We start from the raw sequence: 17,520 nt of genomic DNA, 5'->3' as shown, positions 1-17,520 counted from the left end.
CATTTTATGAAATGCTTTTTATGTTAATTGTTGTTTTTTTTTGCTTTGTCTCATTTCAAATTTTGAAGATGTAAAATCAGGACACTACTTTGATTAAAGATGATCATTTGATTTTTCAATGATCTTTAGATCTGGTCAAAAGGTTCTGGCTATCAAAAGTTTGAAGAAAGTTTATTTATTTATTTATTTCATTTAAGAAAAGTTTCTCTTCCTATTTTCCCAACAGGTTTAGAACAAGCCAAAGTTTTTCAAATGAAAAATTCCAATTAAAAAAGTGAGGGTCATCGGGAGAAATTCAACAAAATGTTTATGAATTTCCCTTATTCCCCCCATTTTGATTGACTCTGCTTTTCGTTCTTTAATTTCTCTGGTTGTGTGAAGAGATGCTCTTCCCTATTGTTTTTCTAAAGGCTCCCTTCACCTCTTTGTTCCTGAGAGTGTATATTATGGGGTTCAACACTGGGGTGACAACTGTGTACATGAGGGAAATCAGTTGATCACCCTCCGGGGTGGAGATAGACTTGGGCCTCAGGTAGGTGAAAAGGGCTGTTCCATAGAACAAAGTCACCACCATGAGGTGGGAGGAGCAGGTGGAGAAGGCTTTACGCCTTCCCTCTACCGACGGCAGTTTGAGTATGGTGGAGATAATGCAGATGTAGGACAGGATTATCAGCAGGAAAGGGCTCATGATAAACAGCACGGACAGAGCCAAGACCACAATTTGGTTTTTGGATGTGTCTGTGCATGCCCTCTTTATCACTGGTGGGATGTCGCAGAAGAAGTGGTGGATGCGGTTGGAGCCACAGAAGGGAAGGCTGAAGATCCACGTGGTTTGAGCTACTTCCACCAAGATGCCAATGGTCCATGAAGCACCCACAAGCTGTGCGCACACCTGGCCACTCATGATGGTTCTGTAGTGCAGGGGGTTGCATATAGCTATGTAGCGATCATACGCCATGGCTGCTAGAAGGCAGCATTCCGTGAGGCCCATGATGGTGAAGATGTACATCTGGGCAGCGCAGCCTGCAATGGAGAGGGTCTTTTGCTCCACCAGGAGGTGAGCCAGCAGCTGAGGGACCACACTGCTTGTGTAGCAGATTTCCAAGAAGGACAAGTTGAGCAGGAAGAAATACATGGGGGTATGAAGTGAGGGGTTTAGCTTTATAAGGAGGATAGTGAGCAGGTTCCCCACCAGGGTGACCAGGTAGATGACCAGAAACACCAGAAACAGAAGGATTTGGAGTCTGGTAAGGTACGAAAACCCCACCAAGATGAACACCTCAGAAATGGTCTGGTTCTCATCAGGCTCTCTCTCAGAATATGTCATCTGCAAGGGTGACAAAGAGAGAGACACTGGAGCTGAATCTGAAGAATACCATATGTGTGCATGTGAATCATACAATTCATACTGGTTTCCTACATGTTGGGACGCGTCAGACAAAAACTTGCTGCAGTTCTGGATATAAAGATGTAACTGGGCCCAATCATCATTGAGTATAAACTGGTATAGCTGTATTGATATCAATCAAGCTGTGACTTTGTAGATCACCTGGAGATATGACTGTGACACTGCTTCCCATATTTTTCATAGTAATAATATGATATGATTGTGTCATAATCCTAATGTATTTTATGCAAAATAGGTTATATGAGGTATCATTGGAGAGGTTATGATCGACTGAATATGATTAGCTTATCTGTATGCAAGTATCATTGCTGTATCTAAAGTTAGCAAAAGTGTTTGTACCTGGGGAATGCCCACTAGACAGAATGCAATCATTCCGGCTGGCTAGCTGGGAACAAGTCAATGGACCATTAGGAAGAACAATAGGTCTTTAAAGATGCTAATCTCCCACCTTCCTGAGAAGCTTTCCAGGGAAGCTACAAACTGCCTGTGACCTATGGCTGCTTTGACAGTGCACGGTCATGTGTTCAAGTCACAAGGTACTGGTTTCCATGATAAAACACCAGTATTTTTCCACTGAGGGGTGTGGGAATCACACTGAAAGACAAAGGATTCCTGCCATATGTAAATCTTATTTAAGGCAGGGGAGTGAGATAATTAGGGTTCATTCTTCACTGAATCCCCGCCCAGGATGACTGCTGGAAACATATAAGGAACAAAGATAAAGGGGGGGATAAGGGTTGAGCCCAGGTTGAAAAGGTGTCTGACCTGTGAAAGAAATACCTGGAGTTTTAACTGCAAGCAAGAGCAGCTTGCTTTCAAGAACTTCTGAAATCTGCCTAAATGAACATTTAGGGTGAGAAATTACTATTTGTAACGAGTTTCTTTAGTATATTAAGCTTATATTGTGTTTTTGTTTTATTTGCTGGCTAATCATAGAATCATAGAAGACGGGGGTTGGAAGAGACCTCAGGAGGACCAACACCAACTAAATCATCACAGCCAGGACTTTGTCAAACCAGGCCTTAAAAACCTCTAAGGATGGAGATTCCACCAACTCTAGTCCTGGGCAATTCCCTAGCTGAAGCCTTCCCATGCAGTTGTGATTTCAGTGTCTGTTTCTTTCCACAGCTGGATGTGTCCCTGCCTTCATTTGTGCTGGAGGAGGGTGTCGGCCTGGCTCAGCAGGACAATGTAAGGAACCCCAGGCTTGTGGAACAGGTGGGCTGAGTCTTACCCCAGTACATCAGGTGGCACCTCAGGGGCGGGGGAGCAACCCATCACAATGACCACTTTGACACCAGTGGAAATACAACTGATTTACAACACATGGGGATCTGATAAATTTACTCTAAAGGAGCTACATCAGTTTATACCAGCAATGGAGGAATACCAGTTTCTAATATCAGGGGTTCTGTTCTTCCTCTGCGAACACATTTCTTTTCTGTCTACACGATAATTCAAAAAGGGATTTTCTTTCTTTCTTTCTTTCTTTCTTTCTTTCTTTCTTTCTTTCTTTCTTTCTTTCTTTCTTTCTTTCTTTCTTTCTACAGCCACGTTTATCAAATAAGATTTCTCAAATTAGGGCAAATTCTGATCTCATTCAGATCTTAATCATGAGAATTGTGATACGAATGCAAGTATTCCCACTGCAATTACAATTCACATACGTGAGGACTACTCACATGAGTAAACTGATGCTGCTGAGCCCAACATGATTGAAGCACTTTAAATAATGAGAAGTGCAATAAATGGTGAAAACAATGGGGAACTTTGAACTTTTGTGTACTATTAAAAGTTATTCTTCCTTAAATATTAGAGAACAACTTAAATCATTCCTGCCATTATCATCACAACATTTGTAATGCATTGGTTTCTCTCAATATTCAAAGTAAGAGCTAGGGCCAATCCCTTTGCTGGTGTAAATCTTAACAACTCCATGGGTATAAAAAGAGCTATACTGCTTTACAACAGTGGAGGATCTTTGTCTAATCACCTTGCTACAAAGAATTTTAGAAGGAAGATCCTACAATGTATGAAGAGATGATTTCCAGAGAAGTTTTACTTCTAGGTTATTTGTTGACAAGGAACTTCTTAATAAAAGGCATGACAGTGAAATGACAGAGTTGAAATAAAAATGAGCAATAACAATTATTGTATTTTGCATATCCTTACCACCTTCAATATTGACTTCCACGTTGACTTCCACGATTGGACGGTCTCTACCCAGGCCTTTTCCTTCCACGGGGAGGATGGACGAGAACACCACTTGCGCCTCAAACTCCTTTATCCTTCTTCCCAGGGCCACGTAGTCTGCAGTGATCTGCTCAAAGTCATTCTTGGCAGTATCATTGGTGCCCACGTGCAGAAGCAGGAAAGGGTAGTGATCCGAGGTCTTAAGTCTCGGCAGTCTCTCCATATGTCTATTAACCGTGATCTTGAATCTTCCATGAGGTGTAATATGGGATAGTGGCGTTAAGAAATAAGAATCTCAGACACCAAGATAGACAAAATTAGGCATTACAGGAAGGATATTTAGCTCATGTAAATTACCATAACTCCATAGCACTAAAATAATTCAACCCATCTTTGGAAATGGCAGAATTGACTATACTGTGGTTATGTCTGGTTTACAGCAGCTAGGAATCTGGCCCCATTGATTTCAATGGAACTGCATCCATTTACAAAAGGGGGGAACTGACCCATTTAATCCAGCAGAGCTATAGATGGACCCATTGACTCCAATGGAGCTACACTGGTTAACACCAGCTGGACTTCTGGTCCTTTATAACTGTTCACTCTCTCTGAGATAACTACAACCCGTATGAGTTAAATGTTTTTAAAATGCCATGCACCATTGCACTTGCAGCCTAACGGTGTTTTGTTTTAGTGTCATCTGAGTAAAGGTAAAAATAGTGATTGCTAAGAAAGAAAGAAAGAAAGAAAGAAAGAAAGAAAGAAAGAAAGAAAGAAAGAAAGAAAGAAAGAAAGAAAGAAAGAAAGAAAGGTCGGGCAATCCATCCCAGCAGAAGTTGAAAATCAGATATAAAAAAACTCTGCAACACTGAATTCCTCCGATGTTCTGACCCAGTGAGACTGAATCACTAGCCATTAAAAGTTCCACTATTGTAAATAATCCCATGCGACAAAGAGCCATGGAAGGTGTTATAAATATAAAGGGAAGGGTAAACACCTCTAAAATCCCTCCTGGCCAGAGGAAAAATCCTCTCCCCTGTAAAGGGTTAAGAAGCTAGGATAACCTCGCTGGCACCTGACCAAAATGACCAATGAGGAGACAAGATACTTTCAAAAGCTGGGAGGAGGGAAAAAAACAAAGGGTCTGTGTCTGTCTGTGTGATGCTTTTGCCAGGGACAGAACAGGAATGGAATCTTAGAACTTAGTAAGTAATCCAGCTAGGTATGTTTTAGATTATGATTTCTTTAAATGGCTGAGAAAATTAAGTTGTGCTGAATAGAATGAATATTTCTGTCTGTGTGTCTTTTTGTAACTTAAGGTTTTGCCTAGAGGGATTCTAGTTACTCTGTAAGGTATTTACCATCCTGATTTTACAGAGGTGATTCTTTTTACTGTTTCTTCTATTAAAGTGTTTCTTTTCAAGAACTGCATGATTTTTTCATTGTTCTCAGATCCAAGGGTTTGGGTCTGTGGTCACCTATGCAAATTGGTGAGGATTTTTACCAAACCTTCCCCAGGAAGTGGGGTGCAAGAGTTGGGAGGATTTTGGGGGGAAAGATGTTTCCAGACAACGTTTTCTCAGGAACCCAGATAAAGTTTGGTGGTGGCAGTGGAAGTCCAAGGGCAAAGGGTAAAATAGTTTGTGCCTTGGGGAAGTTTTAATCTAAGCTGGTAAAAGTAAGTTTAGGAGGTTTTCATGCAGGTCCCCACATCTGTACCCTAGAGTTCAGAGTGGGGAAGAAACCTTGACAGAAGGGCAGATGGGTTAAGAACTTTTGACTCATCTTTCTTTCAGAATGACAGGCAAAGATTATGGATCTGAAACTGTGTAATAGACTGGATCCCGAGTGGGAGTAAATCAACCACAGGTCCGTGGAAGTCAATGGGACAGATCTCCAGGTGGTTTAAATCATTGTAGTTCCACTGAAAGAACCAGATCCTGAGTTGGCATAAATAGCCCTAGCTACTCTGGAATCAGTTGAACTGTGTCAGTTTACACAAGCTCAGGACCTGGCGCTGATTCAGACTGGAAATATATTGTACATTTTTAATGGTGAGGTCAATTAACCACTGCAAAAAATTATTGAGGTATGTGGTGGATCCAGTCAAGACTGGATGTTTTTACTAAAAGTTATGCTTTAGGAATTATTTTGAGGAAGTTTTATGGCCCATGTTATACCGGACGTCAGACTAGATTATCACTGTGGTTCTGTCTGGCCTTAGAATCTATGAATCTAGATAGACTCCAGACAAGGGGTGGCAATGGGAGAAAACCCTATAAATGATGTTACCCAACACTTTGCATTTACAAGACCCCATTTTTAATTCCTTATAACGTCCTAAAACTTTAACCATTTGGGCTGAAAGTTTTCGTGTTGGATGTCTGCCTCAATAGAAAATTTTCTTAAGGGTTCCCCCCAAAAAAGGTTCAGTCATTTCCAAGAAAGAGATTACGGGAAAATACATTGGTTCCCCTGTGTTAACAAAGAGGAAGAATTCTCTTTCCGGACACTCTAGCACCGGTAGGCATTGAAGCAGAAAAATTAAATATGGGGGGGGGGGATCACCCTGGTTTCAGGGATGCACCTTTTGCTGCTTCCAGGAAACAACACCCAGACTTGGCCAAGTTATGAGCATTTGAAAAAATCTCAGTTTCCACATGCTCAATAGTTGCTTCTTAGAGTTCTGGGCTTAGAGCTCCTATCCATGACTGGACAGTGCATGCCCATCCCCACAGGGCGTGCTCCAGTACCAGGCAAAATAAGCAATGTTGGACATCCCTTGAAATTGCTGATATCAGACTAGATAATCAAAATGGACCCTTATTACCTTAAAATTGATGAATCTATGATAAACACCATAATCTTACAATCTGATCTGCTAGTAAAAAATGCCATGGAAGTCAAGAGCCATCTCCCAGAGTTGTTGTGTGATATGATCAGGTTGGGCATTGAAAAATAGATCAGTGTCTTATATAGGAAGCCATAAGTGCCGAGGAATGTTATTTTAAATTAGGCCAGAGGGAGCACTGGGGAAATGCATTCGACAGCCGAAAAATCACAACCCGACCCAAAACCTAAAATGCTGCACTGGACTTCCAGAGTAGGAAAAGGGGAAGCCTAAATTGACTTTTCTATAGAGCTGGTTGGAATTATTCAACTATTAAAATTTTGGTGAAAATTGTTAAATTCCAACTAACCAAGATGAACATTTTATGAAATGCTTTTTATGTTAATTGTTTTTTTTTTTGCTTTGTCTCATTTCAAATTTTGAAGATGTAAAATCAGGACACTACTTTGATTAAAGATGATCATTTGATTTTTCAATGATCTTTAGATCTGGTCAAAAGGTTCTGGCTATCAAAAGTTTGAAGAAAGTTTATTTATTTATTTATTTCATTTAAGAAAAGTTTCTCTTCCTATTTTCCCAACAGGTTTAGAACAAGCCAAAGTTTTTCAAATGAAAAATTCCAATTAAAAAAGTGAGGGTCATCGGGAGAAATTCAACAAAATGTTTATGAATTTCCCTTATTCCCCCCATTTTGATTGACTCTGCTTTTCGTTCTTTAATTTCTCTGGTTGTGTGAAGAGATGCTCTTCCCTATTGTTTTTCTAAAGGCTCCCTTCACCTCTTTGTTCCTGAGAGTGTATATTATGGGGTTCAACACTGGGGTGACAACTGTGTACATGAGGGAAATCAGTTGATCACCCTCCGGGGTGGAGATAGACTTGGGCCTCAGGTAGGTGAAAAGGGCTGTTCCATAGAACAAAGTCACCACCATGAGGTGGGAGGAGCAGGTGGAGAAGGCTTTACGCCTTCCCTCTACCGACGGCAGTTTGAGTATGGTGGAGATAATGCAGATGTAGGACAGGATTATCAGCAGGAAAGGGCTCATGATAAACAGCACGGACAGAGCCAAGACCACAATTTGGTTTTTGGATGTGTCTGTGCATGCCCTCTTTATCACTGGTGGGATGTCGCAGAAGAAGTGGTGGATGCGGTTGGAGCCACAGAAGGGAAGGCTGAAGATCCACGTGGTTTGAGCTACTTCCACCAAGATGCCAATGGTCCATGAAGCACCCACAAGCTGTGCGCACACCTGGCCACTCATGATGGTTCTGTAGTGCAGGGGGTTGCATATAGCTATGTAGCGATCATACGCCATGGCTGCTAGAAGGCAGCATTCCGTGAGGCCCATGATGGTGAAGATGTACATCTGGGCAGCGCAGCCTGCAATGGAGAGGGTCTTTTGCTCCACCAGGAGGTGAGCCAGCAGCTGAGGGACCACACTGCTTGTGTAGCAGATTTCCAAGAAGGACAAGTTGAGCAGGAAGAAATACATGGGGGTATGAAGTGAGGGGTTTAGCTTTATAAGGAGGATAGTGAGCAGGTTCCCCACCAGGGTGACCAGGTAGATGACCAGAAACACCAGAAACAGAAGGATTTGGAGTCTGGTAAGGTACGACAACCCCACCAAGATGAACACCTCAGAAATGGTCTGGTTCTCATCAGGCTCTCTCTCAGAATATGTCATCTGCAAGGGTGACAAAGAGAGAGACACTGGAGCTGAATCTGAAGAATACCATATGTGTGCATGTGAATCATACAATTCATACTGGTTTCCTACATGTTGGGACGCGTCAGACAAAAACTTGCTGCAGTTCTGGATATAAAGATGTAACTGGGCCCAATCATCATTGAGTATAAACTGGTATAGCTGTATTGATATCAATCAAGCTGTGACTTTGTAGATCACCTGGAGATATGACTGTGACACTGCTTCCCATATTTTTCATAGTAATAATATGATATGATTGTGTCATAATCCTAATGTATTTTATGCAAAATAGGTTATATGAGGTATCATTGGAGAGGTTATGATCGACTGAATATGATTAGCTTATCTGTATGCAAGTATCATTGCTGTATCTAAAGTTAGCAAAAGTGTTTGTACCTGGGGAATGCCCACTAGACAGAATGCAATCATTCCGGCTGGCTAGCTGGGAACAAGTCAATGGACCATTAGGAAGAACAATAGGTCTTTAAAGATGCTAATCTCCCACCTTCCTGAGAAGCTTTCCAGGGAAGCTACAAACTGCCTGTGACCTATGGCTGCTTTGACAGTGCACGGTCATGTGTTCAAGTCACAAGGTACTGGTTTCCATGATAAAACACCAGTATTTTTCCACTGAGGGGTGTGGGAATCACACTGAAAGACAAAGGATTCCTGCCATATGTAAATCTTATTTAAGGCAGGGGAGTGAGATAATTAGGGTTCATTCTTCACTGAATCCCCGCCCAGGATGACTGCTGGAAACATATAAGGAACAAAGATAAAGGGGGGGATAAGGGTTGAGCCCAGGTTGAAAAGGTGTCTGACCTGTGAAAGAAATACCTGGAGTTTTAACTGCAAGCAAGAGCAGCTTGCTTTCAAGAACTTCTGAAATCTGCCTAAATGAACATTTAGGGTGAGAAATTACTATTTGTAACGAGTTTCTTTAGTATATTAAGCTTATATTGTGTTTTTGTTTTATTTGCTGGCTAATCATAGAATCATAGAAGACGGGGGTTGGAAGAGACCTCAGGAGGACCAACACCAACTAAATCATCACAGCCAGGACTTTGTCAAACCAGGCCTTAAAAACCTCTAAGGATGGAGATTCCACCAACTCTAGTCCTGGGCAATTCCCTAGCTGAAGCCTTCCCATGCAGTTGTGATTTCAGTGTCTGTTTCTTTCCACAGCTGGATGTGTCCCTGCCTTCATTTGTGCTGGAGGAGGGTGTCGGCCTGGCTCAGCAGGACAATGTAAGGAACCCCAGGCTTGTGGAACAGGTGGGCTGAGTGTTACCCCAGTACATCAGGTGGCACCTCAGGGGCGGGGGAGCAACCCATCACAATGACCACTTTGACACCAGTGGAAATACAACTGATTTACAACACATGGGGATCTGATAAATTTACTCTAAAGGAGCTACATCAGTTTATACCAGCAATGGAGGAATACCAGTTTCTAATATCAGGGGTTCTGTTCTTCCTCTGCGAACACATTTCTTTTCTGTCTACACGATAATTCAAAAAGGGATTTTCTTTCTTTCTTTCTTTCTTTCTTTCTTTCTTTCTTTCTTTCTTTCTTTCTTTCTTTCTTTCTTTCTACAGCCACGTTTATCAAATAAGATTTCTCAAATTAGGGCAAATTCTGATCTCATTCAGATCTTAATCATGAGAATTGTGATACGAATGCAAGTATTCCCACTGCAATTACAATTCACATACGTGAGGACTACTCACATGAGTAAACTGATGCTGCTGAGCCCAACATGATTGAAGCACTTTAAATAATGAGAAGTGCAATAAATGGTGAAAACAATGGGGAACTTTGAACTTTTGTGTACTATTAAAAGTTATTCTTCCTTAAATATTAGAGAACAACTTAAATCATTCCTGCCATTATCATCACAACATTTGTAATGCATTGGTTTCTCTCAATATTCAAAGTAAGAGCTAGGGCCAATCCCTTTGCTGGTGTAAATCTTAACAACTCCATGGGTATAAAAAGAGCTATACTGCTTTACAACAGTGGAGGATCTTTGTCTAATCACCTTGCTACAAAGAATTTTAGAAGGAAGATCCTACAATGTATGAAGAGATGATTTCCAGAGAAGTTTTACTTCTAGGTTATTTGTTGACAAGGAACTTCTTAATAAAAGGCATGACAGTGAAATGACAGAGTTGAAATAAAAATGAGCAATAACAATTATTGTATTTTGCATATCCTTACCACCTTCAATATTGACTTCCACGTTGACTTCCACGATTGGACGGTCTCTACCCAGGCCTTTTCCTTCCACGGGGAGGATGGACGAGAACACCACTTGCGCCTCAAACTCCTTTATCCTTCTTCCCAGGGCCACGTAGTCTGCAGTGATCTGCTCAAAGTCATTCTTGGCAGTATCATTGGTGCCCACGTGCAGAAGCAGGAAAGGGTAGTGATCCGAGGTCTTAAGTCTCGGCAGTCTCTCCATATGTCTATTAACCGTGATCTTGAATCTTCCATGAGGTGTAATATGGGATAGTGGCGTTAAGAAATAAGAATCTCAGACACCAAGATAGACAAAATTAGGCATTACAGGAAGGATATTTAGCTCATGTAAATTACCATAACTCCATAGCACTAAAATAATTCAACCCATCTTTGGAAATGGCAGAATTGACTATACTGTGGTTATGTCTGGTTTACAGCAGCTAGGAATCTGGCCCCATTGATTTCAATGGAACTGCATCCATTTACAAAAGGGGGGAACTGACCCATTTAATCCAGCAGAGCTATAGATGGACCCATTGACTCCAATGGAGCTACACTGGTTAACACCAGCTGGACTTCTGGTCCTTTATAACTGTTCACTCTCTCTGAGATAACTACAACCCGTATGAGTTAAATGTTTTTAAAATGCCATGCACCATTGCACTTGCAGCCTAACGGTGTTTTGTTTTAGTGTCATCTGAGTAAAGGTAAAAATAGTGATTGCTAAGAAAGAAAGAAAGAAAGAAAGAAAGAAAGAAAGAAAGAAAGAAAGAAAGAAAGAAAGAAAGAAAGAAAGAAAGAAAGAAAGAAAGAAAGAAAGAAAGAAAGGTCGGGCAATCCATCCCAGCAGAAGTTGAAAATCAGATATAAAAAAACTCTGCAACACTGAATTCCTCCGATGTTCTGACCCAGTGAGACTGAATCACTAGCCATTAAAAGTTCCACTATTGTAAATAATCCCATGCGACAAAGAGCCATGGAAGGTGTTATAAATATAAAGGGAAGGGTAAACACCTCTAAAATCCCTCCTGGCCAGAGGAAAAATCCTCTCCCCTGTAAAGGGTTAAGAAGCTAGGATAACCTCGCTGGCACCTGACCAAAATGACCAATGAGGAGACAAGATACTTTCAAAAGCTGGGAGGAGGGAAAAAAACAAAGGGTCTGTGTCTGTCTGTGTGATGCTTTTGCCAGGGACAGAACAGGAATGGAATCTTAGAACTTAGTAAGTAATCCAGCTAGGTATGTTTTAGATTATGATTTCTTTAAATGGCTGAGAAAATTAAGTTGTGCTGAATAGAATGAATATTTCTGTCTGTGTGTCTTTTTGTAACTTAAGGTTTTGCCTAGAGGGATTCTAGTTACTCTGTAAGGTATTTACCATCCTGATTTTACAGAGGTGATTCTTTTTACTGTTTCTTCTATTAAAGTGTTTCTTTTCAAGAACTGCATGATTTTTTCATTGTTCTCAGATCCAAGGGTTTGGGTCTGTGGTCACCTATGCAAATTGGTGAGGATTTTTACCAAACCTTCCCCAGGAAGTGGGGTGCAAGAGTTGGGAGGATTTTGGGGGGAAAGATGTTTCCAGACAACGTTTTCTCAGGAACCCAGATAAAGTTTGGTGGTGGCAGTGGAAGTCCAAGGGCAAAGGGTAAAATAGTTTGTGCCTTGGGGAAGTTTTAATCTAAGCTGGTAAAAGTAAGTTTAGGAGGTTTTCATGCAGGTCCCCACATCTGTACCCTAGAGTTCAGAGTGGGGAAGAAACCTTGACAGAAGGGCAGATGGGTTAAGAACTTTTGACTCATCTTTCTTTCAGAATGACAGGCAAAGATTATGGATCTGAAACTGTGTAATAGACTGGATCCCGAGTGGGAGTAAATCAACCACAGGTCCGTGGAAGTCAATGGGACAGATCTCCAGGTGGTTTAAATCATTGTAGTTCCACTGAAAGAACCAGATCCTGAGTTGGCATAAATAGCCCTAGCTACTCTGGAATCAGTTGAACTGTGTCAGTTTACACAAGCTCAGGACCTGGCGCTGATTCAGACTGGAAATATATTGTACATTTTTAATGGTGAGGTCAATTAACCACTGCAAAAAATTATTGAGGTATGTGGTGGATCCAGTCAAGACTGGATGTTTTTACTAAAAGTTATGCTTTAGGAATTATTTTGAGGAAGTTTTATGGCCCATGTTATACCGGACGTCAGACTAGATTATCACTGTGGTTCTGTCTGGCCTTAGAATCTATGAATCTAGATAGACTCCAGACAAGGGGTGGCAATGGGAGAAAACCCTATAAATGATGTTACCCAACACTTTGCATTTACAAGACCCCATTTTTAATTCCTTATAACGTCCTAAAACTTTAACCATTTGGGCTGAAAGTTTTCGTGTTGGATGTCTGCCTCAATAGAAAATTTTCTTAAGGGTTCCCCCCAAAAAAGGTTCAGTCATTTCCAAGAAAGAGATTACGGGAAAATACATTGGTTCCCCTGTGTTAACAAAGAGGAAGAATTCTCTTTCCGGACACTCTAGCACCGGTAGGCATTGAAGCAGAAAAATTAAATATGGGGGGGGGGGGATCACCCTGGTTTCAGGGATGCACCTTTTGCTGCTTCCAGGAAACAACACCCAGACTTGGCCAAGTTATGAGCATTTGAAAAAATCTCAGTTTCCACATGCTCAATAGTTGCTTCTTAGAGTTCTGGGCTTAGAGCTCCTATCCATGACTGGACAGTGCATGCCCATCCCCACAGGGCGTGCTCCAGTACCAGGCAAAATAAGCAATGTTGGACATCCCTTGAAATTGCTGATATCAGACTAGATAATCAAAATGGACCCTTATTACCTTAAAATTGATGAATCTATGATAAACACCATAATCTTACAATCTGATCTGCTAGTAAAAAATGCCATGGAAGTCAAGAGCCATCTCCCAGAGTTGTTGTGTGATATGATCAGGTTGGGCATTGAAAAATAGATCAGTGTCTTATATAGGAAGCCATAAGTGCCGAGGAATGTTATTTTAAATTAGGCCAGAGGGAGCACTGGGGAAATGCATTCGACAGCCGAAAAATCACAACCCGACCCAAAACCTAAAATGCTGCACTGGACTTCCAGAGTAGGAAAAGGGGAAGCCTAAATTGACTTTTCTATAGAGCTGGTTGGAATTATTCAACTATTAAAATTTTGGTGAAAATTGTTAAATTCCAACTAACCAAGATGAACATTTTATGAAATGCTTTTTATGTTAATTGTTTTTTTTTTTTGCTTTGTCTCATTTCAAATTTTGAAGATGTAAAATCAGGACACTACTTTGATTAAAGATGATCATTTGATTTTTCAATGATCTTTAGATCTGGTCAAAAGGTTCTGGCTATCAAAAGTTTGAAGAAAGTTTATTTATTTATTTATTTCATTTAAGAAAAGTTTCTCTTCCTATTTTCCCAACAGGTTTAGAACAAGCCAAAGTTTTTCAAATGGAAAAATTCCAATTAAAAAAGTGAGGGTCATCGGGAGAAATTCAACAAAATGTTTATGAATTTCCCTTATTCCCCCCATTTTGATTGACTCTGCTTTTCGTTCTTTAATTTCTCTGGTTGTGTGAAGAGATGCTCTTCCCTATTGTTTTTCTAAAGGCTCCCTTCACCTCTTTGTTCCTGAGAGTGTATATTATGGGGTTCAACACTGGGGTGACAACTGTGTACATGAGGGAAATCAGTTGATCACCCTCCGGGGTGGAGATAGACTTGGGCCTCAGGTAGGTGAAAAGGGCTGTTCCATAGAACAAAGTCACCACCATGAGGTGGGAGGAGCAGGTGGAGAAGGCTTTACGCCTTCCCTCTACCGACGGCAGTTTGAGTATGGTGGAGATAATGCAGATGTAGGACAGGATTATCAGCAGGAAAGGGCTCATGATAAACAGCACGGACAGAGCCAAGACCACAATTTGGTTTTTGGATGTGTCTGTGCATGCCCTCTTTATCACTGGTGGGATGTCGCAGAAGAAGTGGTGGATGCGGTTGGAGCCACAGAAGGGAAGGCTGAAGATCCACGTGGTTTGAGCTACTTCCACCAAGATGCCAATGGTCCATGAAGCACCCACAAGCTGTGCGCACACCTGGCCACTCATGATGGTTCTGTAGTGCAGGGGGTTGCATATAGCTATGTAGCGATCATACGCCATGGCTGCTAGAAGGCAGCATTCCGTGAGGCCCATGATGGTGAAGATGTACATCTGGGCAGCGCAGCCTGCAATGGAGAGGGTCTTTTGCTCCACCAGGAGGTGAGCCAGCAGCTGAGGGACCACACTGCTTGTGTAGCAGATTTCCAAGAAGGACAAGTTGAGCAGGAAGAAATACATGGGGGTATGAAGTGAGGGGTTTAGCTTTATAAGGAGGATAGTGAGCAGGTTCCCCACCAGGGTGACCAGGTAGATGACCAGAAACACCAGAAACAGAAGGATTTGGAGTCTGGTAAGGTACGACAACCCCACCAAGATGAACACCTCAGAAATGGTCTGGTTCTCATCAGGCTCTCTCTCAGAATATGTCATCTGCAAGGGTGACAAAGAGAGAGACACTGGAGCTGAATCTGAAGAATACCATATGTGTGCATGTGAATCATACAATTCATACTGGTTTCCTACATGTTGGGACGCGTCAGACAAAAACTTGCTGCAGTTCTGGATATAAAGATGTAACTGGGCCCAATCATCATTGAGTATAAACTGGTATAGCTGTATTGATATCAATCAAGCTGTGACTTTGTAGATCACCTGGAGATATGACTGTGACACTGCTTCCCATATTTTTCATAGTAATAATATGATATGATTGTGTCATAATCCTAATGTATTTTATGCAAAATAGGTTATATGAGGTATCATTGGAGAGGTTATGATCGACTGAATATGATTAGCTTATCTGTATGCAAGTATCATTGCTGTATCTAAAGTTAGCAAAAGTGTTTGTACCTGGGGAATGCCCACTAGACAGAATGCAATCATTCCGGCTGGCTAGCTGGGAACAAGTCAATGGACCATTAGGAAGAACAATAGGTCTTTAAAGATGCTAATCTCCCACCTTCCTGAGAAGCTTTCCAGGGAAGCTACAAACTGCCTGTGACCTATGGCTGCTTTGACAGTGCACGGTCATGTGTTCAAGTCACAAGGTACTGGTTTCCATGATAAAACACCAGTATTTTTCCACTGAGGGGTGTGGGAATCACACTGAAAGACAAAGGATTCCTGCCATATGTAAATCTTATTTAAGGCAGGGGAGTGAGATAATTAGGGTTCATTCTTCACTGAATCCCCGCCCAGGATGACTGCTGGAAACATATAAGGAACAAAGATAAAGGGGGGGATAAGGGTTGAGCCCAGGTTGAAAAGGTGTCTGACCTGTGAAAGAAATACCTGGAGTTTTAACTGCAAGCAAGAGCAGCTTGCTTTCAAGAACTTCTAAAATCTGCCTAAATGAACATTTAGGGTGAGAAATTACTATTTGTAACGAGTTTCTTTAGTATATTAAGCTTATATTGTGTTTTTGTTTTATTTGCTGGCTAATCATAGAATCATAGAAGACGGGGGTTGGAAGAGACCTCAGGAGGACCAACACCAACTAAATCATCACAGCCAGGACTTTGTCAAACCAGGCCTTAAAAACCTCTAAGGACGGAGATTCCACCAACTCTAGTCCTGGGCAATTCCCTAGCTGAAGCCTTCCCATGCAGTTGTGATTTCAGTGTCTGTTTCTTTCCACAGCTGGATGTGTCCCTGCCTTCATTTGTGCTGGAGGAGGGTGTCGGCCTGGCTCAGCAGGACAATGTAAGGAACCCCAGGCTTGTGGAACAGGTGGGCTGAGTGTTACCCCAGTACATCAGGTGGCACCTCAGGGGCGGGGGAGCAACCCATCACAATGACCACTTTGACACCAGTGGAAATACAACTGATTTACAACACATGGGGATCTGATAAATTTACTCTAAAGGAGCTACATCAGTTTATACCAGCAATGGAGGAATACCAGTTTCTAATATCAGGGGTTCTGTTCTTCCTCTTCGAACACATTTCTTTTCTGTCTACACGATAATTCAAAAAGGGATTTTCTTTCTTTCTTTCTTTCTTTCTTTCTTTCTTTCTTTCTTTCTACAGCCACGTTTATCAAATAAGATTTCTCAAATTAGGGCAAATTCTGATCTCATTCAGATCTTAATCATGAGAATTGTGATACGAATGCAAGTATTCCCACTGCAATTACAATTCACATACGTGAGGACTACTCACATGAGTAAACTGATGCTGCTGAGCCCAACATGATTGAAGCACTTTAAATAATGAGAAGTGCAATAAATGGTGAAAACAATGGGGAACTTTGAACTTTTGTGTACTATTAAAAGTTATTCTTCCTTAAATATTAGAGAACAACTTAAATCATTCCTGCCATTATCATCACAACATTTGTAATGCATTGGTTTCTCTCAATATTCAAAGTAAGAGCTAGGGCCAATCCCTTTGCTGGTGTAAATCTTAACAACTCCATGGGTATAAAAAGAGCTATACTGCTTTACAACAGTGGAGGATCTTTGTCTAATCACCTTGCTACAAAGAATTTTAGAAGGAAGATCCTACAATGTATGAAGAGATGATTTCCAGAGAAGTTTTACTTCTAGGTTATTTGTTGACAAGGAACTTCTTAATAAAAGGCATGACAGTGAAATGACAGAGTTGAAATAAAAATGAGCAATAACAATTATTGTATTTTGCATATCCTTACCACCTTCAATATTGACTTCCACGTTGACTTCCACGATTGGACGGTCTCTACCCAGGCCTTTTCCTTCCACGGGGAGGATGGACGAGAACACCACTTGCGCCTCAAACTCCTTTATCCTTCTTCCCAGGGCCACGTAGTCTGCAGTGATCTGCTCAAAGTCATTCTTGGCAGTATCATTGGTGCCCACGTGCAGAAGCAGGAAAGGGTAGTGATCCGAGGTCTTAAGTCTCGGCAGTCTCTCCATATGTCTATTAACCGTGATCTTGAATCTTCCATGAGGTGTAATATGGGATAGTGGCGTTAAGAAATAAGAATCTCAGACACCAAGATAGACAAAAT

The 17,520-nt window shown here is 41.3% G+C and overlaps 3 protein-coding genes across 3 annotated transcripts; all 3 read right to left on the bottom strand.

Annotated features, from left to right (window-relative positions):
* Positions 1–358: 358 nt before the first annotated feature.
* Positions 359–1,327, bottom strand: LOC142068751 (olfactory receptor 10A4-like). The gene has a single exon (XM_075118572.1). The coding sequence runs from the start codon at positions 1,325–1,327 to the stop codon at positions 359–361; it is 969 nt and encodes a 322-aa protein (XP_074974673.1).
* A 5,840-nt stretch (positions 1,328–7,167) lies between these two features.
* On the bottom strand, positions 7,168–8,136 carry LOC142068750 (olfactory receptor 10A4-like). The gene has a single exon (XM_075118571.1). The coding sequence runs from the start codon at positions 8,134–8,136 to the stop codon at positions 7,168–7,170; it is 969 nt and encodes a 322-aa protein (XP_074974672.1).
* Positions 8,137–13,991: 5,855 nt separating this feature from the next.
* On the bottom strand, positions 13,992–14,960 carry LOC142068749 (olfactory receptor 10A4-like). The gene has a single exon (XM_075118570.1). The coding sequence runs from the start codon at positions 14,958–14,960 to the stop codon at positions 13,992–13,994; it is 969 nt and encodes a 322-aa protein (XP_074974671.1).
* Between the last annotated feature and the right edge of the window lie 2,560 nt (positions 14,961–17,520).

The sequence above is a fragment of the Caretta caretta genome, chromosome 13 (genome assembly GCF_965140235.1).
Source record: "Caretta caretta isolate rCarCar2 chromosome 13, rCarCar1.hap1, whole genome shotgun sequence".
Classification (NCBI taxonomy): Eukaryota; Metazoa; Chordata; order Testudines; family Cheloniidae; genus Caretta; species Caretta caretta.
This window is presented reverse-complemented; position numbering and strand designations above follow the sequence as displayed.

Coding starts and splice junctions, on each gene's coding strand:
- LOC142068751 (XM_075118572.1), bottom strand. CDS start 1,327: ATGACATATTCTGAGAGAGAGCCTGATGAGAACCAGACCATTTCTGAG.
- LOC142068750 (XM_075118571.1), bottom strand. CDS start 8,136: ATGACATATTCTGAGAGAGAGCCTGATGAGAACCAGACCATTTCTGAG.
- LOC142068749 (XM_075118570.1), bottom strand. CDS start 14,960: ATGACATATTCTGAGAGAGAGCCTGATGAGAACCAGACCATTTCTGAG.